Here is a 23,064-nt window from a genome sequence, read left to right as displayed (position 1 = left end):
CTCTCTGGCCCAGGTTCCTGCCTCATGGAGACGAAGCTGGACAGGACCCCAGCACACAGAAAAACCAAGGAGGGGGTCCCATCCCTGCCTCCCCAAGGCTAGTGCTAGACGTGCCCCTCCCACCACGAGCCACAGTCCTCCCATTTTTTCCCGCCTCCCTCCCTCCCTTTGTGCTTTTTCCATCCTGCTTCATGGACAGCTCAAGAAAGTTTCCGCCGCATGCGTGCCACAGGTGACCTGCCAAGCATTTGGCACTTATGTCTCACAGGCTTTCATTCCCCCCACCCCCACCCCGATGACCACTGGATGGATCACAAAGCAAGGCCCATGGCCCAAGTCTCTTGACCGAAGGAACCGGGTTTCTCAGAAACACCTTCCCCCAAGTCGCACCAGGTCCTATAATGCTTTTCTTTCTGTCGAGCCACCCGGGCCCTCCCTGTTCCAGGCAAACTTCGTGGCGCAGGAAAGGTGGGATTGGACTGGTAAGTTGCTACTAAGGAAGCGCACCTGCCACCTTCTACCTATAATGGGACATGTTTTCTGCAGAGTCCTCTGTACCCAGCACAGAAACAGGGTTTGTTTCCGTTGGCTTCTGGCCCATCTGAAATGTCGGTTGCTTAGCCATGCAAGTATGTGTGAGCCAACAGGCCTACGGGCACAGGGGGTGGCGTTCCTATCCGAGAGGAGCCAACCAGGCAGAAAGAGAGTGAGGGCTTGGAGAGATGCATGGCCAGGCCGCAGAGAGGAGCCGTGCAACCTGGGAGTCTGCCGGCCTCTGGGGGAAGGCATTTCATGCCCGGGGTCAGCTTCACGTGGCAGAGCCAGGTCCTGGGGCCCCGGGTCATTTGGGGTCCGGGCTGTACCCCAGCTACACCTTGAAGAGATGGGTAGAGCTGTGTGTACCAGGACCCGCTCTTGACCTTGGCTTAGGTCATGATCTCACGGTTCGTGAGTTCGAGCCCCGTGTCGGGCTCTGCGCTGACAGCACGGAGCCTGCTTGGGATCCTCTCTCTCTCTCAAATGAATGTTAAAAATACCTTTTTGGAAAATACCAAAAAAAGTGGTTAAAATAAAAGCAGGGGTGACTGGGTGGTTCAGTTGGTTAAGCATCCGACTCCTGATTTTGGTTCTGGTCATGATCTCACGGTTTGAGGGTTCGAGCCACACGTCAAGTTCTGTGCTGCTAGTGAGGAGCCTGTTTGGGATTCTCTCTCTGCCTGTCCCCTGCACGCTCTCTCTCAAAATAAATAAATAAACTTAACAAAAATAAAAGAAGGGCACCTGGGTGGCTCAGTCAGTTAAGAGTCTGACTTCAGCTCAGGTAGTGATCTCATGGTTCATGAGTTCAAGCCCCGTATCTGGCTCTGTGCTGATGGCTCGGAGCCTGGAGCTGCCTCAGGTTCTGTGTCTTCCTCTCTCTGCCCCTTCCCTGCTTATGCTCTGTCTCTCTCTCTCTCTCAAAAATAAATAAAAATCAGGGGCGCCTGGGTGGCTCAGTCAGTTAAGCCTCCGACTTCAGCTCAGGTCAGATCTCACGTTCGTGGGTTCGAGCCCCGCGTCAGGCTCTGTGCTGACAGCTAGCTCAGAGCCTGGAGCCTGCTTCCGGTTCTGTGTCTCCTTCTCTCTCTGCCTCTCCCCCTCTCATGCTCTGTCTCTCTCTGTATCAAAAATAAATAAAACATTTAAAAAAATCAAAAATAAATAAATAAATAAAAATCATTTAAAACTTTTGGAAAAAAAAGTGTGTTCATTGACTGAAAATGACTTCCTAAACGGCGGGTGGCTCTCGTGAGGAACCATGAAACCTCAGGCCATGGCGCCCACCCTTCCATCTTCTCTGTGACTCCCTCCACTGTCTCCCAGGTGAGGGTCTGGAAGCTCCCATGTGATCCCTCAGGCCTCACCACCTCATTCCTCTGTGGGATATGAAGGCCTGCTAGAAACCTGTTGGCCAAGCCGCCCCCTGCTTTCCAGTAATGTCCACCTGTCAGTCCCTGTGGATCTCTCCAGAACCAAAGACTGAGGAGAAGGTGGGAGTGGGGTTAGCACTCTCCGTCCCCCAGGAGACAGCCAGCCCTTCTTGTCTCCACCTCCCTCATCTTATGCACAGTAAACACTTCTGGCCCTTTTGTTTTTGTTTTGTTTTGTTTAAGTTTTTATTTATTTTTGACAGAGAGAGAGAGCACACGTGAGTGTGAGCTGGGGAGGGGCAGAGAGGGAGGGAGACACAGAATCTGAAGACAGGCTCCAGGCTCTCAGCTGTCAGCACAGAGCCCGACGCGGGGCTCGAACCCACAAACCGTGAGATCATGACCTGAGCTGAAGTCTGACGCTCAATGGACTGAGCCACCCAGGCACCCCCCCTCTGGCCCTTTTGAACATCACTTGTGTAACCTGGATTCCAGACATACCCTGTTCTGATGGAAGAATCCCAGTGCACATGGTATATTGTCAGTGTGCGCATGTGTGTGTGGAGGGGCATGTGTGGAGGGGTATGTGTGGAGGGGTGCAGCGTGGAGGGCCAGCGCTGCAGCTGAAGCAGTGGGATTAGGTAGAGCCAGGTCACCACGGCTGTGTCCTTGGATGGTCACTGGCAGCCTCGCTGGAATCTGGACACAGGGACAGAGTATGTGGTGCTGGGCACCCGCATCGGCCTCCGGACACAAGGGGCTGGGGTACCCGCACAGCCTGCACCGTGCTGCAGGTGGAGGACTGGCAGCGGGCCCCTCGCAGCCACCAGGCTGGAGGCAGGGTGGGGACATGCGGGGAGAAGCAGGAAGGGGACTCAGGCTTGGGTAGGGGGGCTCCCGGCTGCCACAGGCCTGGCTGTTTCAGCATCCAGAAGATGCTGAAAATGAGGAGGGGGCCTGAGACAGCGCCCAAGCGGGACTTTGGAGGGGACAGGAGGGGACGCTGGAGTGGCCGGGGAGCTGTTCCTTCCTCACACGTGGACGGATCCGGATCCCAAAACTGTGCTGATGCAGAACGTGCTGAATAAACAGGAAACTGTCAGGAGAGAAAACAGAAACTGCCTGCACCATTCTGACCTCGGCTCTTGTCAGCAGTGGGATCCTGGGAGCGGCACCCCACTCAGGGCTCCAGGGGACTCCCTGGGGACACGCTGGGGGACTCCAGGCCATGTCCCCATGGGGATGTCTCCCGCCCCCGCACATCTAACTAGGGCTGGGTGGAACCTAGCGTGCACTGCACCCCTGCCCCGCGCCAGCCCACAGCTGCTCAGTGGGGCACCCCAGGATCCCCTGAACCACCACCCCCCTTGCACAGTCACAGCCTCTGGGTAGGGGTGCCCAGCTTGCCAGTCCCATCCCCACCTGGTCCCACAAGGAGCCCCCCCATTGCCCCCCTGGAGCGACCGCAGCCCCAGCCTGATCCAGAGCCTCAGTGTCTTTGCATGTGTTTCCCCTCCAGCAGACCCTCTGGAGAATTCTGGATAAACTGACCTTAGGTAGCCCCTCTGCTGCAGAGCCCCCTCAAGCGACCTTGTCGCTCTCCTGGGTCAGGTGCCTGCTCTGAGTCCTCATGGATCAGGGTGCACCACACTTGCCTGCTTACCTGCCCACCCCCGCACGCCCACCTTGCCCCTGGGTTCCTCCTGTCTGCGGAGTGAGCTGCCCTCACATTTCCTCACCTACACAGCACAGATGATCTTTCCGACATGCCTGCCCCCCGCTGGTCCTTGCAAGGGTTAGGTGGTGCTGGCCACCGACCCGAATGGAAGGCTGCCACGGACCTTACGACCCATCAGGATGGAAATGTCTCAAGCTAGGGCGCCTGGAGCATCCAATTCTTTAAAAAAATTTTTTTAAACATTTATTCACTTTTTGAGAGACAGGAGTGTGAGCAGGGGAGGTGCTGAGAGGGACATATGGAATCCAAAGCCAGCTCCAGGCTCTGAGCTGTCAGCACAGAGCACATCGTGGGGTTCAAACCCACGAACGTGAGATCATGACCTGAGCTGAAGTCGGATGCGCAACAGACTGAGTCACCCAGGCGCCTCAGCATCGGACTTGATTCCGGCTCAGGTCAGGATCTCACAGTTTGTAAGATTGAGCCTCGCCTAGGGCTCTGCACTGACAGCACGGAACCTTCTTGGGATTCTCTCTCTCCCCTTGTCTGCCCCCCCCACCCCCACCATGCTCTCTCTAAACAAGTAAGTAAGTAAATAAGTAAGTAAACTTAAAAAAATGCAGCTAGGCTGGGAGAAGCCAGGAGAGGAAGGGATCTTGTCCCAGAGCACTTCAGGGCGCCTGTCGTGCCCAGGCCCGGCCAGAAGAGGGCGGCCTCCCATGCGGGCACCGTGGGCGGGGTCTTGATTCACTCCAGCACTTAGTGCTCCGAAAGCATGACTAAAACCGGGCGCTTCTTTTCCCTGTAAGTAAAACAGGGCTGCCGTGTCGCCAGCAGATTGTCCCAGTGAGACGCCATCAGCCCATGATTTGTAGGAACTATTTTTAAAAGAACCCAGTTCGCATTGCCACATCGAAACTGACAAGACTTTGCGAGGCTCTCTCCCCACCCTCTACGCACCCCCAAACCGCCCCAACTCATTCACAAGTTTGGAAGGTGCAGGATGAAAGGCAGAGCGGGAAACAGCCCGTGATGTGAGTTAGCAAGAGGGCTGGGGACTAGCTTGTGTGTCCCCCCAAACTTACACCTCGGAGCCCCAACCCTTCTTGCGACTGGATTTGGAGCAGAGACAGCAAAGACGCGACAAGGCTAAGTGGGGGCCCAGCGGCTAACCCCACTCAGGCAGGCGGTGGCCCTGTGTGAGCACCACGTGAGGTCAGCCCCCAGAAGGGGCTCTCCCCAGAAACCAACCTGCCACAGGACCTTGATCTTGGACGTCTAGCCCCTGGAACCATGAGAAAACAAATTTTTGCTGGGGGAAAAGCTTCCCGTTCTTATATTTTGCTGTGAGTATTATATTGGATGAGTTTCTTTTCTTTTTTTTTTTTAAATGTTTTATTTATTTTTGAGACAGAGAGAGACAGAGCATGAGAGGGGGAGGAGCAGAGAGACAGGAAGACACAGAATCAGAAGCAGGCTCTGGGCTGACAGCTCAGAGCCCAACACAGGGCTCGAACCCACGACCATGAGATCATGACCTGAGCCAAAGTCAGAGGTTTAACCGACTGAGCCACCTAGGCACCCCTCTTTTCTTGTTTAAAAAAAAAAGCTCCCAAATGACGGCCAGCGCTCACAGGAGGTGTGAAAGCTCTGGCCTCACTGCCCTCCCAGCGCACTGCTCAGCGTGTCTGTGCTCTGGGCACGAACAACCACAGCTGTCACTGTGAAAAGAAAGGTGACATGCATGCCATGCCTTGGTGTTTGTGAGAACGAAGATGCATTTTCCGTCTCTCTCTGGAAGGGCGTGTGAGTTGGTCGGTGACGAGGCAAGTAAATCAGGCTTTGCAGTCTATGGGGGGGGGTGACAGTGACTCTGAGTGTCTGTGTGCCCGGTCTCTGGGGGGAAGGAAGGCGTTTACCTACAGGGTCACGTGGACCTAGAACACGGTGCCTGCCCACCCCCGGCTGACCTGGGGTGCCCACCCAGCCCAGCTCCCCCACCTGGGCAGATGGGAATTTTCAGCCCAGCCCACGCCCCCAGGAGAGTGCTGTGCATGGGGTCAACATCTCCAGCGCCTCATCAGCTTTAGAGTCCCCCAAACTGGGACTCATGGCTTGGCCCCAGGCCGTCCCCCAAATCCTGGGCAAACCCTGTGGCCAGGAAGGCAAAATCGGTCAAGCAGCATCATGGAAAAAGCTGGAGCTGCGGTTCAAAGCCTGGGTCTGAGTTGCTTACCAGTTGTATGATCTTAAATAAGCCACTCACCCGCTCTGTGCCTCTGTGTTCTCATTACAAAATGGGATTAACGGAGCTCATCCCAGTTTTATAAGGATTGTCCTAGTTAGTCACAAACCACCTGCATGGCACCTGGCAGGTAGTAACTCTTCCTCGGTGGCCCCTGTTCCTCCGAGGCAGGGATTGGAGGACTTTTCTGTAAAGGGACAGATGGTAAATATTTGAGGCTTTGCAGCCACTGCAGCAGAGGAAAGGGTTGTGATTGGAGGAGGGACGGCCTCAGGGGGCGCAGGACCTACGGGCCAGGGAGCCCACGCCACCTGTGAGTAATTCCCCTAAGGAGAAGCGTCCGTGCACCCAATGGCCGTGGTCACCAAGGGCACTTAGGGATCTATCAGCAAATGTCCGCTAAGCACCTGTCACGTGCCTGGTGCTGCTAGGGGGTGAAGAAACCGCAGTTAACAGGGTCAAGCCGCCACCTTCGAGGTGACATCCCAGTGGAGCAGACAGAGCCTAAATCCTACTCCCAAACCTCATAGGTGGCTGCGAACAGGGTTGCCAGGGGACGGTGCCCAGGAGAGGCTCGCTCATCCAGGGCCCACACGCCTTTCCCAGGGGGCGACACTGGAGCCCACATTTAGCTGGAGTTTCTTGTGTTCAGAATCTCCAAGAAGCAGCCTGAAGGGAAGCTGATTTCCTACTGTTCTGTGAGATGGTGCAGCCCTGGCCGCTGGAAGCAGGGTGAGCAGGGGCGAAGCCAGGGAGCAGCCCCGTGCTCCCAGCGGGGGACCCAGGGCAAGGACAGGACCAGGCTCTCCACCCGAAGATGCTCCCCAGGGAGGAGGAAGGCAGCACTGGGTCTGAAACTGGGTTCAATGCCTGCTTTCCCGATCTCCATTCCCCGTTTAGTTCCCAGGTCGCGTTCTTTGATCCAAGCCTCAACTTGCCCATCTGTAAAATGGACCCCACAGAGCCTTATTTGTGGAAGCACCTGGGATAAATGGGTGAGTGGCCAGCACCTGACCTTGCACAGAGCTGGGTTTCATATGTGATGGGTGATGACCTCACGGCGCTGCCCCAGATGGTGGGGGGGAGGGGGGAGGGCGGAACAGGCACTTCGAGGCCATTCTATACCCTGAACTGCTATGTAAACGTTTTGTGGAGAAAGTTGAAAGGCTTGGTTGTTGTTTTAATTTTTTAATGTTTATTTATTTTTGAGAGAGAGAGAGGTACAGAATCTGAAGGAGGCCCTAGGGGGCCTGAACTCATGAACTGAGAGATCATGACCTGAGCCGCTGGTCAGATGCTTCACTGATGGGAGCTCCCCCAGGAGCCCTTCAAAGCCTAGTTTTGAAGAGTGTCTTAAATCCTTCACAGATCAAAATGGTATCCAGTCTGACCCCACTCCTGGGGACTCTCAAAGCCCCAGTGCAATCCCCCAGTTCTGAAGAGCACCAGGACCCGCCTGTCCCAAGGCAGAAGGACCACACTGCAGACGGTGGTCTCCAGGGCCTTTATTCAGGAAAATACAGAGCATTGCGATCTGTCTGACAGGCACTGTGCAGGGCGTGGGGGGGGGGGGTGTCTGTAACAGTTCAGTTTCTCCAAGGTGTCATGGCAAAAGGGGTACAGAGAGAAGGGGAGCCCTATCCTCTGGAAGAAAGGCACTGGCAGAGTACCGACACCCCACCTCTTCCCAAGCCCGGGGCCTGGGTTATATACACACTGGGGTGTGGGCTGGGTGCAGGAGAAACCCCAAAGCTAGCTACAGCTCCCAGAGGAAAGGGTCCGCGGGCTGGGCGGTGCTGTATGCAGGCTCTTTCCGCCAAGCGGGAAAGGGAATCCAGAAAGAAGGCACAACTTTAAAGGGCGAACAGAATCCAGCCTCCCAATCTTAGTGTTTTGTGCAATTAAAAAACCGGAAAAAATAAATATAACTTAAAAACGTCTTACGGGACGCGAAAGGCAAGTCTGCAGGCAAGAAGTCAAGAAGCTTCTCCTTGAACGCTAAGCACGTTGAACACGAGGGGCCCTGGGGCCCAGCCAGGACCGGGCGGGAAGGCTGCCCGCTCGCTCACTTGTGTGCAGGTGCATGTGGTGTGTCCCACCGTCCCGGCACCTGCACCGCCAGCACCCGAGGAGTCCCTCTGAAGGCTTCTGGGAAATTCCACCTGGGATCCATCTATCCCTCCAGGACGGGGGAAGTTGACAGTGTAGGTGCGGAGAGGAGCGCTATCGAGTAAATACCCCCCCTCATCCCTAAGGAAGAGAATAACCATAAAAAAAATGCTCCTTTATACCACCTTCACGGACAGAATGTAACCTGATGTATGGTCAGTAAGAGGCGCCATGGGCCTCCTCTAATAAATACATCATTTTGCCTTTTAGTACATTTGTTTGCAAACACTTGGTGCCTATTTAAAGTGCTTGGAAAATTTGTTCTCTTAGTAGGTCAAGCTGGCCCCGTGCACTTCTTTGTTCAGAGCATTCCTTTGCTTTAGCCAACTTTCTTCATAGATCAGCGAGGGCCACCTGTGGTCAGCCCACAGTGGTGGAGCCCGGATGTCCGAATTAGCGATGTCCCCTCTGTCCCCTCCCCGTGGACTGTGGATGCACAGCCCGCTGGGTCCCTTCTGTGCCACAAGTGACTCCATCTCTGGCCATCCAGAGCTGGCTTTGGTGCTCCCACCTTTACAGGGTCACATGCTGTCACAAGCTCTCTCGCGCTCAGCCAGGAGGGGGTGGGACCTTGAGCAAGCCCCACACACAAGCTCACCACTGTTCTGGAACATGAACCAGGAAGTTTCAAAATGGTTTCCTTTTCTAAAATCTGTACTTAGATGTCCTCATGGGTCCTACCCTCTGCCCCCACCAACTGTCACTCACCCAGCGCGGAAGGGGAAATGCTGGTGTCACGTGGTGAGGTCAAAGGTCCTCCGAGTCCCTGGGGTGATAGAGGCGGGGGAACCCTGGAAGGCCCTGCCTCTTGGATTGGCCCCTCTGGGCTCATGCTCCTGGGTACCCGTATCTCCACCACGTCCTGGAATCAGCTGTCCACCCGCAGTGACTGGCCCTGGTGCCGCCCACCCCGTCACAGCTCAGCTCTGGGCATTCTTGCGCGTCTAACAGCTCCAAAGGGCCACAGAGCCAAGGCTTGTTTTTAAAATGTCATGCTGATTTCATTCTTCTCCACAATATAGACTTAACTGGCTTTAAAATTAAGATATGGCTTGATTGGTTCAACAACTTGGAGACCCCAGGAAGGGCTTCTGGGAGCACCCCGTCTCCAAGCCTGCCGCCCACTACCTATCCTAGGAGCCGCCCACACCACATCCAAGGAATGTGGGTCTAAGCCCTTTGGCTGTAAGAAGTTACTTCACGGGGCAAAAGTGAGGCCGGTGAAGACAGAATGCTGCCTCTCCCTGCCCAGTGCTGCCCTAAGCCTGCTGCGGACGTGACTTCATAAAAGAAGCCCAGGGGTGCACCCTGGATATGGAGGGGGGGTAAAGGGATGGAAGGGGGGTGTGCTCTCAGATTCCTCATCTTCCTCTGGGGGCTGGCTGTGCCCTGGGCCGCCCCACCCCATGACACTGACCTGGTCGCAGCCAGGCTGGGAGCCGGAGGCACAAAGGGTTCTGGGGGTTGGGCAACCTCCCTGGAAGGTCAGGTTTGTAGGGCACCCTTCTGAATTCTTGGGTGATAATCAAGGACGAGCAGGGCTCCTGCCCGCCCCCTCCTGGGAAGGTCTAGGTCAGATCAAACAGTCAGCTGACTCTAGCATTCTCCTGGCTCCACGGTCTGGCCCCCAGCTTGACCAGACGGGTGGGGTCCCCACATTAGCAGGCCACCATGCATCTGCGGGAGCCCCTGGGTTGCTAGGTGGGGAGTGCTTTACTCGTGGCCAACATGCATTTGCCAGTGGTTTTTGCCCCAACTAGGAGAAGCACCTGCCAAAACACCGTCTGGGCCCCAGCCCCTAGGCTAGGGGGTGGGGCTGATTCGGGCTGAGCCTGGCGGCCACCCTAATGAAAACAGCCACCAGGGGGCAGCAGGCCCCTGCTGGAAGGCTGGGGCCGGCTCCAGGGTTAGGGACCTCACTGCCACCTGAGCCTGGCCCCCTCCCCTCCAGGCGGCCGAGCTGGCCCCGGGCATTTCTCTTCCGTTTGTAGATCCTGTTTATAAAGAGAAGCTCCAAGCCCGTCATGAGGGAAAGAACCAGAAAACCTTTCCTCTCCTCACAAGACTCCACCTCATCCCTTAACAAAGTGTCTCGTAGTGCAGTTCGGGAGGTTCAGTCCTGCGGCCTGCACCCAGGTAGCCGCCAGGGGCAAATTCAGAAGGAGAAAGGAAGCAGGGGACAGGGTGGGTGTGGGTAGGGGGGTGGCGGTGAGGCGGGCGGGGCCCTCAGGCCAGCGGGGTGCTCTGGCACATCTCCGTCAGGATGTCGATGAGGTTGTTCAGGCCCGAGAGGTAGCCATCCTCCCGGTTCCCCTCCTGCCAGGGGACGTCATGCTGCAGCGTCTGGCCCTCGGGCAGTGGTGTGGTTTTCCCGAAGTCGATCATCCACACCTTGGCCTGCTCCTTCTGGTCATGGATGAAGAGGAGCGAGCTGCCGATGACCTGAGGGGGAATGGGCAGCTGAGGAGGGGACTGCCAGGGGTCCCCCAGGCCCGGAGCCCACCCGGGGTGGTCGCTCGAAGGGCAGAGGTCATTGACCACCAGGGCAGCAAGAGTCTTCGGTGTGGCTGGTGGCAGGGAAGGTACTGGGAAGCAGACCCCTGGCCCCCAGCTCCAGCGGCACACTTCCTTCTATTTCAGGCCACGGCTAAACTTCTGGGCCTGCCCCCTCCCCCCACTTGTGTCCAGGACACCGCACCGCACCGTGGGGTAAGGGAAAGGGCCTCCCTAAATGTGCACATGGTACCCTGGGGGTGGGGGTGGCAGTGAGGTCCAGACCAGCCTCATTCCATCAGCATGACCCTGGGCAGACATCCCAGTGGGGGGGGGGGGCAGGGGCCTCTGGCTCGGTCCTTGACTCTGCCTGGCCCCCAGGGAGCCCTCCCCGCTCTGGGCCAGGACAGAGTGACTGCATGGGGGTAAGGCGCTTTCCCAGATATGAATACATCCCACAAACTCTCCCCCGAGTCACTGTGTGGGGCCAGAGGAGAAAGGGGGTTATGGAGGGAAGGTGTAGGGTCCTTCTAAGCTCTTAGGGGCCCGGGCAGGTGACGGGAAGTCTCTGGAAATTACCCCTTGGAAATGCGGAACCCCCACAGGGGCTCCCTCTCCCCAGATGGAAAATACTGGAAGCCCCAGCTAACCTGGCCTCTTTCTAGACCCGAAGCTTCTGAATGAGACTCGGGAAAGGAGAGCGCGAAACAATTTTTCAGAAATAGCAGCAAAGGTGCAGAAGAGAGGACAAAGGTGTAAGGCAAGGCAGGGGCGCTGACGGCGGTGATGGGGTCCTTCTGCCCAGCGGGGCAGGTCCTGGGGTTCGAGGACTCCAGCCCTTCAGGCCTTGGCCTGCAGGGTCAGGCCCACAAGCCCCATCCTCTGGAGCAAGGAGGCAGGGGGGAAGGGAGGCTCCAACAGGCTGCACAAAGCCCTTTCATCAAGCTGAGAATAGAGGCCCTGCACATCCGGGGCCTCACGGAGGTGGAGGGGAGGAAGGGATGTCCTGAGAAGCCTGGGTGCAGTGGCTCAGGGCCGAGACCACCTGGTCTGCTCTCCAGGCACCCCAGTCTTCGTCATGGGCGGTCCTGTGGTCCAAGCTGCCTCATATGGTGGGACAAGTGTAAAGGGCAAGTCGAGGATATAATCCAAGAGCAAGCTGGGCTGGCTGCCTGGAGGAAGGGCCAGCCATGTCACATGCACAAAGATGTTATGAGGCTTCGCAGGGCCTGGCCCACCTCCCTTCAGAAGCTCCTCTGCCCAGAGTCCCGGGACCGCCTGTCTCCTGTCCCTCCTGCTGGGCCCCCAGCCTTCTCGGTGGGCAGGGCTGAGGCTGAGGCTCCTTCCATACAAGACCCTGAGAAGGGCTGCTCTCTGGAAAGAGCTTCAGGCCTGCAGGGAGGTGAGGGGGGAGTCACTGCTCTAACAGCTCCTGTAGCTCTGAACTCCTAGACTGAGGGCCACAGCCCCCAGGCAGGACAGTCCCTTCCGGTCAGGCCAGGGAGCCTGGTGTAGGTGCGTTAAGGTACGCCCCCTGAGGGTAGGAGGGACCTGATGGGGAGTTGGGGGAGGGCGCCTGCCTCTGGCTGCATGGTCTTCAAAATGCCCCTCTGTCTTCCCGAACAGGCAGGTCTGCCGGCGTGGGAGGTGGGCAGGCCCGAGGGTCCCAGCTGACCACATAGTGTGGCTCTCTGCCCAGGAGGACAGAAGCCTGGTATGTACCTCGTGGCATCTGAAGAAGGGAGAAACTTCTAGGGTGGCCCGAATGTCCTTCAGCCGGTCCCGGTAGGCGATCTGGGAATAGAAAACGGGCAGAGTTTAAAGCACTTGGGGGCAAGGTGGCCTTTAAGCCCTGTGTGGCCCACTGGGATCTCTCAGTGTCAGAGCGGGAAGGAATGCACATCCTGGTCATTTAGCTCAATGTTCTCATCTGGACACAAAAAGGCCGAGGCCCCAGACAAGGCTTTGTGCATTCAGGCTCCTTCAAGAGCACAGGCGCTGGAGGGCGGCCCCTCGGAGCTCCCCAACCAGGGCAGGGATCTGCATGGGAGGTCTGGTTCTGCCCCTTCCTGTGTCCTTGACCTCTCAGCTCCTCACCTGGAAAGCCACGACAAGAGCCCCCACCCGCCGCCCCCAAAGGGCTGGCTTCGGACTGATGAACACACCATTCTCTAGTGAGGCTACAGAAATCCACCGATGGACCCTCTTGCGCGAGGGACCCGTCCTTGGTGCTGGGAGGCCGGCGGCCAGGGAGAGGATGACCCCACTGAGGGTCCCCATCTATCCTCCAAAGAGGATCTGGCCTCCAAAGAGGCCAGCAGCCAAGTCACCTCCCTCTTCACCTTGCACGCCAAAGTCGGGGGCCAGTGTTTCCCGCAGGGTAGCATGGCCCGGTGCAGTCCAGGCCTGGACTAGAATGTCTGAAGGGCACAGGCCCCTTCCGGGGAGCGGGGGGCGCCCTCACTCACCAGGATGTTGCGGTTTCCTTTAGTGAATTCTCTGAAGGCCTCGGTGACCTGCTCCTTCGTTTTGGTCTTCTTGAAGTCTCGATTCACAGAGCCGTCTTCTTTCTGAGAACGACAGCCGCCCCAGAGGGGTCAGGCACGACGGTGCCCACCCACCTGCCCGCCCAGCAATCCAAGAAAGCCAGCAGCTCAGGGTGATTAGTCAGGCGGCACCCAGAGAGAGCCTGTCCTAAGCCCTGACTGAGAACAGGGAGGGTGGCATCAGTGTCCCAGGCGGAGGAAGACAGTCAGGGAAGGCATGGACGAGTGGTGGCCAGGATCCGACGAGGGGGCTGCGGGCAGCTGGGGCTAGAGGAGATGGGCCTGGCTCAGCTTCACCAAGGGCGTGGCCCTGTGAGTGAGTGCCCATGGGTCCCCGCCATCCAGGGATGCCCTCCCTCGCCAGACAAAAGAGAGGTGCTCCGCACCCCACGTCCAACAAGGCTCCCTTTGTCATTTAAGATCTTTTATCCTAGGTTCTGGAAGCCAAGGTGTAAACCTGCCCGCCCATCTCTGCTCTCTGGCCTGCCTGATATAAGAGACAACGCATCATCTCAGCCTGGTCCTGGGTCTGTGCCAGGCTGTTCCTGGGAAGCACGTGGAACTTAGCTCCCCCCAGGAGGAGATCTGTGCTTAGTCAAAGACAGAGAGTGAGAAAGCAAAGGGGAGGGGCGGGGCGGGATTGCCAGACGCTAGAGCCCGTCAGGGAGGGCCTGGAGCAAGCAGAGGATGGAAGACCTGAGAAGGCCGCAGGGACATCTATCTGCACGGCCGGCTGGCACCTCCCGCCCACTCACAGGGGTGAAGGGAGAGCCTGCACCTGCTCATCAGATCCAGGGCCGGGGGCAGGGGGGTTGCCGGGGGCCTGGGTGACCTCAATACCCCCTGACCAGGGACACTTGGGAAGCAGAGAAGGGGTGTTTGGTCTGGCTGCCTCGGCAGAGAGAGGGTCCCGGCGGGGAAGTGCCCCCGCTCCCCACCCCCCACTGCCTGTCCCAAGTCTTCAGGGTCAGAGTGAGCAGGCTGCCCGCAGTGGCACACGGCATGCTGCCTCCTACGTGGGCTTGCAGTTGGTGCTAAGTGGGGAGCCCTTGGGAGACGGCTGACCCGCGGGGCCGGCCAGAAGCCACCCTGCTCCAGGGCCCTGGCGCTGCCTGAAGCACAGGTCGATTTCCCCAGATGCCCTGGGCTTGTGAGGAAGGAGGCTCGTGGCCTCAGAAGGCCCTGATGCCACCATCATCCCTGGGGTGGTTATGGGAGCAACCCCCGCACCGTCCCTTCCCTCCCCAGGCACCGACAGGCCTCACCTTGATGCCCTCAATCCTGAAGCCGAGCGTGGCGGTGGAGCTGATGGTCTCTCTCCACTGCATGTACCGAGGCTTGGTCACAGCCCGTTGGGCCTTCTCCTCCTCTGTCGGGGCGTCTGGGTCCACCTCGATCATCTTCTGGTACATGTCCTTCCGGAGGCTGGGCTTCTTGCGGGCCTTGATGAGCTCCTCCTCCAGGTAGGTCCTGGGTGGGGAAGGGGGCCGTGACAAGGGTCAGGGTGCGCTCACCGGGGACGCACAGGCACGTTCTGCCCGGGCTGCAGCCGGTTCCTGATGGGGGACCCCTGGCCATCCCCGATGCCTCCCTCACCCAGATCGCCAAACCGAAGTGGGGAGTCACCCCTGCCTCACACACTGCAGATGCACCCCTGCTCCCGAGTCAGACCTCCCCTTCCCCCGGACCCGGGTTCCCCTGCTGCCCTGGCCCTTCCTGGGACGGAAGTCACAGGACCCAGTCCTCCCCTCACACCTGCTGCTTAGGATGCAGAACGACTCCACGTCAGTTCACGCCGCCTTCAGAGGCCAGGTTTTCAGAAACCACCATGTCAAATGTAAGAAAACAAGAAATCCTGGGGCCTGAATGTGGGCCTGGTCATTTAGAGCCTCCTGTGAGCCCTTGGCTGTACCCGCGTAAACCCCCGCCACATGCACCCCCCCCACACACATGCACATTCCTGCACATGTGCACACACCCACACTCCTGCACACCCACGCACACCCTCACCTGCACACACACTAATGGGCCTGCAGACCCAGGTCAGGGATGGGAGGAGCTTTAAGGCAGAAGCCGAGGGGCAGAAGACTTTTGTGTGGAATCGTGTCGTGCTGGCCTCTGTGTGTCATGCCACGTGGGCCCCCCCAAATGCTCCGAGCACACTGTGGGGGCCGGCGGGGAGGAGGGGGCAGCTGCACTTCTGCAAAGAGCTTTTAGTAGCTGCTTAAACAGGAAGTGGGCCTGGGGCTTCCTCCAGAAAGGGCCCTGCAGTCAGTCTGGGCGGGGTGGCTCGCCCTGCGGCAGTGGACCTGGTCAGCAGCCCCACATCGGGGCCTGAGCTCCCCTCTGCTGGCCCAGCGGGCCCCCGCTGCCCCAGGAAGAGGGTGACATCTCTGTCCCACAGCAGGGAGCAGAGGCCTCTGTGGGAGGTGAGGGGATGCTGGGGACGAAGGGTGGGGTGGCAGCAAGCCCGCGGGCACCCACGGCTCGCCCAGACCACCAGAGCTGCAGGTGGTCCTGGCCTCTCCACTGCACAGCCCCCGACCCGACGTCAGGAGGACTCATGACACAACACACAGGTTTTCAGGGTCGAATCTAAGAAAACTCCCTGGGACAACATGTGCATACATCCACGTGCAACCGGGGTCCCCAATCCCCCTGGTTTAGGACACCACAGGTGGCTGTGTCACCCTTTCCTGAGCTGCCCACGCCCATGGCTGAGGCCAACTTGAGTGCTTCCCCCATGCCTGGGACTCGGTGATGGTGGTGGCCCTGAGCTCCAGCCTCCTCCCTCTGGCAAGCATTGGGCATGGTCATGGGCCTCGGGTCTCAAGAGAGGTTCTGCGGTTAAGGATTCTGGATCGAAGCATGGACGTGGGGCCCCACGAAGCCCACTCGGGGGCTGGTCTGCAGCCTGCCTGGTACAGACCTGGGCTCTGCTGTGTGCCCTGAACCTCTGCATTCGATGGCCCCTGCTCAGACTGGGCCATGCAGAACCCATGTCTCCAGGTGGCAGAGAGGAGCAAGGGAGGGTCCGTCCGTCGCACTATGAGGCAGAGTGGAGAAGCCAGGGCAGCACCAGTTCTGGGGAGACCTACCCCTCCCCTCACCCCGCAGCCTCCGCCTCGGGGCCCTGCTCACAACGGGACTAGTGCTGTCCCAGCCTCACCAGACACTCTGGGGTGCAGTGGGCAGAGGCAGGGAGGCAGCCTGTCCCCAGAAGCCTCCCAGGGAACAGACAGCTTCATAGGGCAGCCTCTGGGGACGGACTTTACACACGTTCTTCCCGCAGGGTGTACTTTTTTGGGCCACGGTCGGTGTAAATGCTAATCAGAATATATGTGTCTTCCCTTGGGAGGGCCCATCCTGGTGCACCCAGGGAGGGCCTTCCGGGACAGAAACAGTGGTGGCTGGAGGGACATTCTGTTTCCTCCCTGTGGGCTGGAGTGGTGAGGGCCCTGGAGGGAGGGAGGCGCGAAGGGAGGGAGGGAAGGAGGGAGGGAGGGAGGATGGGAGGGAGGTCAAGGACAGCACAAGAGCTAATAGTGGGGCCTGTACTTCCTCATCCCTGGTCTGTGCCTGGGGGCCTTGCTGCCCACCCAGGAACAGTGCCGGCAGGGTCTGACTTGAAGACACAGTCCCAGGAGTGAGGAGGGAAGGGAAGGTGGCTGTCGGGCCCTCATACACACATACTCATTCCCGCTTCTTTCTCCTCATGTAAGAAATAAAAACCATCCAAAGCAAACCCAGGCCCCAGCCCTGAGCAGTTCCCTGGAGCCCGGTCTTCCCAGAGAGCAGTCTGGGAGGCCTACCCGGAGGGGTGCACGGCACCCTGACACCACGTGGCCAACAGCCTGGGAGGCCTTCACAAGCCCTAGCCGCAGCAGAGAGGGACCCTGGTGACTCCTCTGGACTCAACAGTCCAAGTTCAAGTTCGAGAGGGAGGAAAGCCACGAAGCCAGAGCAGGGCCCAGAGCAGCGTGTGGGTGACCCGATCTCCTGCCCCCTTGGCTCTGCCCATCACCCTGTCCCCTCCAGGCCAAGCTTCCAGTCTCCTTCCCTCCGGAGTCCTCTCCAAGCTTAGGCTTATCTCCTGGTGAGGCCACCACCTTGCTGCCCGAGCAATCTCGCCCGCCCAGAAGAGTCCAGCTGCACTGTGACTGGCTCCGGAAAAGGAGGCCATGAGGGGCGAAGCTGGGGCCTGTCCCCTCTGTGAGAAAATCGATCCGACCGGGGTGGGGGGGGGTCCCGGTGGTCCCCACAGGCCCCAAGCCTGCCCTGCCACACACCAGGCTTGTGGGTGGCCCCGGTACGTGCGGTGCCTCCATGGGCTGGGCTGCGGCGCAGCTCACCTGACGCCCATCTTGCAGTCCATCACGCAGGGTGAGTCAAAGGCGGCCAGCAGGTCGTCCATCTGGTTGTAGCGCTCACCGTCTTTCACCACGTCCCCATGGTAGGCGGGGACAAAGGGCCTCAGCACGTCTGCCATCAGCCGGTCCAGGCAGCGCTGCTCCGATTCACAGTGCTTCTTCAGGATCCTGCCATTGGCAGCCGCCTTGAAACTCCCTGCAGAACAAGGTGGGGGAGACCCTCGGTCCATATAGGAGCCCCTCCCGCTCTCAACTCCCCCTGGCCACCAGCCCCCTGGGGGTGCTCTCTAAATAAAGTTAAAGGTGCCCCCAGGTCCCCGCTTGTGGACCAGGCACTGTAAGGGGAGTGCAGGCAATTCCTCGATGCAAACCTGGGCTGGGTCCCCAGCTTCCCTGACCCCAGGCTCTTCTACAGATGAGGGGACACCAGGGCTCACCACAGAGTTCGCACCAGTGAGACCTAGTCGCTCCCTTTCTTGGATTACTGTCAGCACCCCCACCCCCTCGTCAGTCCAATTCTCAGGCAATGACGGTGCCTCAGGTTTCAAGACATAAGTCAGATCGGACGAGTTCAGTCCCAGGATGGGAAACTGGCTGAGAAGTGGGGGCCTAGGCCCAGGCCACCTGGGAAGTGTTCCTGCTCAGCCACACTGTCAGGTGATGTATTTATATAGGAAGGGTGACGCAGGAGAGGAACTGAAGGGGAAGAGAGAGAGACTGAAAGAGGCAGAGACAAGGAAGAGGGGCTGCGTGTGTGTCTGGGGACGGGACAGGCTCCGGAGGCAGCGTCTGTCCTCCCATGTCCTCAGGGTAGTGCTCGGGCTACATCCGGGGCCAGGCCCTCCCCAGACCCCCGCCCCCCCCCCCACCCCGGACAGCGCTGGGTGCCTCCCCGGAGAGCCAAGGGTCTGTCAGGAACGTCCCCGAGGGCCTGCAGCAACCTGCGTGTCCTGCCAGCTGGATCCAGGGGTATTTCTTCTTGAAGGACATGACGAAGGGAGACCAGTGCACCATGTTTTTGATTTTCCGCCATGATTTACTCTGGAAACAAGCAAATGAAAAAAATCCTCCATTAGAAAGGAAACTACAGAGGGCTCAGTTGGTTGAGCATCCAACTCTTGGTTTCGGCTCAGGTCATGATCTCGCGGTTCTCAGGATCGAGCCCCGTATGGGGCTCTATGCTGACTGTGAGGAGCCTGCATGGGATTCTCTCTCTTCCTCTCTCTCTGCCCCTCCCTGACTCATATGCCCATTTACTCCCACCCCCGCCCAAAATAAAACACACTAAATAAAGGGAACTGCTGCTTTCTGGTGAGGACAAATCCAAAGCAAGGGGACTCGATGCCTGTGGCCCCAAGATGATAAGAGACAGGCAGGTGCCCTTGGTGGCTCCAAGACGTCACCTCTGTCATCTGCACAGAGAACTGCCAGCGGGAGCTCAGCAACACCCAGATGCAAGGTGACTGTCGAGGGAGGCAAGGGCGAGTCTGACAGGTGCACGTGACCCCATACCGAGCCACGGCCCCACCTGTAAGGGAAAAATAAACGCATACTGCCCTGCTTCATGCCCCCTCAGGCCTCAGTTTCCCCCTCTGCCTCATGAGGGAGGGGCAGCTGGTCTATCAGGCTCCTTGGATGCCGGGACACGACCTCTGCACCCCAACATCGAAGCCTCTCGGAGGAAGACTAGAGGGCCACTGTCACCCGGCTGGGGCGGATCACCTCACACTGCACTGACTGCAGACGCGGCTGCACAGAGGCCCTTCTTGCCTGCAAGCGGTGTGAGGAGAGTCCTTGCAGGGAGTTCCCCGGGGATGGCACCTTCCGCCCCGCAGCTCGGGTGCACACAGGGGTGACAGGCCTGCAGTTCCCTCCTCATCAAGGTACTTCTCCTTCTGAGGGTGTCTGTCAAGTAAGAAGTGTGCGTGCGTGCGCAGTAGGGGAGCTGGGGTGGAGGGGAAAACGCACTTCTCTCGCCCCCGACCTACCGTTACAACAGGCGTGCAGGGTAGTCACCATCCCCTTGTGGGGAGAGCCCGAGTTCCAGAGAAGCGAATGATGGAGCCGGCTCTCAAACCCTCAGCCATAGGACGGCTTTACAAAAATGCCCTCCTCGCCCCCCAGCAATCAAGGCTTCTGCAGAAACACACGTGCCCCGCTTGACACGAGCAGCAAGTCAGAGACTGAGAAACACCACCAGTTCCCGGGAAAGCGGGTCCTGGGCTGGCAAAACCACAGAGCAAAGCCACGAGGCTCCGTGCTGGGAGAAGAGGCTAGACATGGGGGTGGGAGGGGAGGCTGCAGGGCTCAAGGTGACATCGAGGTCACACCAGCTGCCTCTATCATCAGACTCTCATGTGAACGTCTGTGCAAGAAGGACGCCAGCTCCTGACCTTGGCAATCCTCCCCCACAACGCCACAACCTTGCCCCCCAATGCCACAACCTCCCCGCCCCCGCCAGTGCCACAGCCCTCCCCTCCGCCACCAGGAGCTACTCTATTCTTGCACGAGAGCCGTGCTCGACAGGCCACGTGACAGGAGGCCCGGGCCTCTACCGGCAAGGTTGTTTTTCTAGATCCTTCCGAGGGAGATCACCAAAGAAGGCGAAGGAAGGCCAAGGAGTTTCTTATCTAAGCCCCCAGAAGGTCGCACAAACAATGCAGGGGGAGGCACAACAGGAAAACCTCACTGCATGAGATGAAGCAGGCTGGGGGGTGATGGGGGGACATTAAAGCGGGTCCAGAGGAAAGTACGCAGCGGGCCACCACTTGCCAGCCACGTCCGGGCAGCAGGGGGTGGGGGGCAGGGTCTGACAGGTGCACATGGGAGCAGGGGAGGGCACATGCTCCCCATCCAGGCTGACCCCATCCTGTGCCATGGATGTCAGGGAACAATTAACACACTGCCCTGCTTCATGCCCCTCTTGGGCCTCAGTTTCCTCCTCTGCCTCATGAGGGAGGGGCAGCTGGTCCACCAGGATCCTTGGACTGCCAGACTCTCAGGGGCAGACCTCAGAGCTTGGGGCTGGGGCAGACCTTCCGCAGCTCCTGGAGGAGCGTTCCTTCCTCACCTCCTGAGCATCACAGCATCTGGGCCCCCTGGACAGATGCTTCCTGGACCATCCCCAGAGCTCCATACCCCTGAGTGGTCCTTGCTGGGCTCTCTGGCTGGCGGGTCCAAAAAGCTGAACTCGGGGTCGGCTGGCTGATGTCAGTGGGCTCTACTCCGACAGCCTGTGTCCTCATGCGCAAGCCTGGGGCCCGGCCTGGCCCGTCTAATGTACAAGCGGGGCTGTTCCTCCTGTGTCTGCTGAGCACTGTGATGCGGAGGCAGTGACTCTCAAGTTGCTGAAGCCCCAGGACCTGTGCCAGCTCACCTCCCTGGACACGCAGAGGGCTCATCCAGCCACCAGCTGGACCAGGGTCTCAGGGACCCTGATCCTGACAACAAGCTGACCACAGATGGAAGCATCCTCTCTGTCAGCTGAAGCTAGGACACTCCATTCCTTGCCTGTAGGTGCCAGCTCACCCCGGGAACCACGAGCCAATGCTGCAGCGGCTGCGCCTGACACCGCGCGAGGGCCTGACCCACGAGTGCCCTCCTAGCCCCGAGGACGCCGCACAGACTCCTAGGTGCCCATAGCTCTAGGGTAAATCAGCACTTGTCTGGGTTTCGTTCTGCTCCACGTGAGTTCGGGGTACTGTTCTCTGCTGACGTGTTACACACCCGATCTTGCTCTTGCTCTGTAAGATCTGGGGTCTCCTGCTAACCTCCAGCTGCGCAGGGAAATTCAGGAGGAAAGGACCAGAAACCGGCAGGATGGGAGAGAGGAGTAAGCTGTGTGCCTGGACCGTCTCGAGGGGCAAACCTCCTGAAGACCGCTACTCACAGCCCCACACTTGCCCCGGTGTGCCCAGTTCCTCTCTCCCCTCCCTCCACGTCGCCAGGCCTGGGCTGGGAAGGCCGGCCTTCGTGCTGCATTTTGCTTCCAGAAGGCAGAGCATGTCTGTCCCGTCGGCGTTCTCATCTGTAAACCGGGCTCGAGAACATCACACTCGTCCTGCCCGGCCCGCGGGGCTGTGGTGAGGACTGAGGAGGGAAGAATGTGTAAACAAGGGCTCCATACATGGTCATGGAGCAGGTGAACCTTAGGTGTTCAGTTTGCTTTTATTTGTGTCTTTTTTTTTTTTTTAGTTGAAATATTTTTCACCTGCAATGCACAGCAGCCTGGCAAGGAGCCATCTGGGCACGTCCAGAGGGTCAGGTCGTCGCTAGGTGGCAAGAAAATGAGCTGACTGTGTGATCAGCTGCTCGAGAAGCCTCCCCTTGGTGCCGACACAGTGGGAAGCCGCACGGCACCCCCTGATGCCCCCCGCCCAGGCCCCCTGATGCGGGAGGGTCCGAGCTGGGCAGCCCAGCGCCGGCACAAGTTTCCGGTTCAGAGACTCAGTGAAGCTGCCCCAGGATAGAAGAATTTCCCAAACCACCCCATCTGCCAGGCACCACTGAACAAAGCCATGTTGGGGTATAAAGAGATTACGGAGAGAGTTTCATTTTATAAAGGGGATTTTACATGCTTTTCTTAACTTTTTCCCACCTAACTTTCCCCCTCGCCCCGATTTTCTACTTTTTCCTCCAGCACGTTCCTTTTTATCGAAATAGTCCAACCACCTGGCTAACTGTTCTTTTCAGAAAAATCATAGAGCCTCCATTTTTTCTTTTTTCAAGTTTATTTATTTATTTTGGGACAGAAAGAAAGCACGAGCAAAGGAGAGGCAGAGGGAGGGAGAGAATTCCAAGCGAGCTCCGTGCTGTCAGCGCAGAGCCCAACGCGGGGCTCAAACTCATGAACCCTGAGATCATGACCTGAGCTGAGATCAAGAGTCAGAGGCTTAACCGACTGAGCCACCCAGGTGCCCTTCCATTTTTAATTTCAAGACTGACAGAGAGGAGAGGAAATCTCTAAGACATCAGAAAGGGGGACTTTTCTCTGGACCCTGTGACTCTCTAAAATATTCCTGCCAGGAGACTGAGCTTCGCTGCACCTGTGTATACATATGCACGTGCACGTGTGTGTTGGTGAGTGCGGGAAACGGGTGAAGTCGCACATTACACATCTGAGGGGTTGCCAGGCACTTTACTAACACCTCCTGTAATCCTCACACCCAACACTGATCAGGCTGTTCCCTTCTATAAATGATGATGTGTTCAGATAGGTTAAGCCACTCACCCAAGGTCGCACAGCTTCCTGGTTCCCACCATTTCATTCTGAGGATTTTATTTCAGCCAACAGGGTAACTGCCCCCCCTCCCAATCCTCTCTCCCTGGGTTGGGACGACCAGCCTCTCCCTCAGTTAAAAAACAGCCTCAGACCAACAGCAAGGGCTTTGTCCAAAGAGTGACCTTGCAGATGGGGAAGGCCTCCATAAAGGCCTGCCTTGCCTCCTTCCAAGTCCCTGCCTCCCTGACACACACGTGACAAGGCCCTGAGAGTGGATAGAAGGGGCCCCTGCCCAGGGATGGCCCGCGCCACGTCAGTGCCTTTGTTCGGATCTTGCAAAAAAGTCTGAACGCAAGTCCCTGAGCTGTCCATGTTTGGGGAAAATGCTTTTTTTTCCTTCCTTCTTCTCTTGGTCTTTCTAAAACAGTTAGG

At 58.3% G+C, this 23,064-nt stretch overlaps 1 protein-coding gene across 1 annotated transcript in view; it reads right to left on the bottom strand.

The window, feature by feature from the left end:
• Nucleotides 1–7,321: 7,321 nt before the first annotated feature.
• ITPKB (inositol-trisphosphate 3-kinase B) overlaps nt 7,322–23,064 on the bottom strand; it is an 82,583-nt gene continuing 66,840 nt past the window's right edge. Inside the window, exons 2-7 of the mRNA XM_029934895.1 lie at nt 18,353–18,452; nt 17,394–17,607; nt 14,307–14,511; nt 12,964–13,065; nt 12,218–12,289; nt 7,322–10,444 (exon numbers count right to left, since the gene is read on the bottom strand). Coding sequence (XP_029790755.1) covers nt 10,229–10,444; nt 12,218–12,289; nt 12,964–13,065; nt 14,307–14,511; nt 17,394–17,607; nt 18,353–18,452 — 909 coding nt within the window. The 3' untranslated portion in view covers nt 7,322–10,228. The remainder of the gene's footprint in view (nt 10,445–12,217; nt 12,290–12,963; nt 13,066–14,306; nt 14,512–17,393; nt 17,608–18,352; nt 18,453–23,064) is intronic.

This window comes from Suricata suricatta, chromosome 3, assembly GCF_006229205.1.
Source record: "Suricata suricatta isolate VVHF042 chromosome 3, meerkat_22Aug2017_6uvM2_HiC, whole genome shotgun sequence".
Lineage (NCBI taxonomy): Eukaryota > Metazoa > Chordata > Mammalia > Carnivora > Herpestidae > Suricata > Suricata suricatta.
The sequence above is the reverse complement of the archived record's forward strand: the minus strand, read 5'-3'. Positions and strand labels throughout refer to the sequence as shown.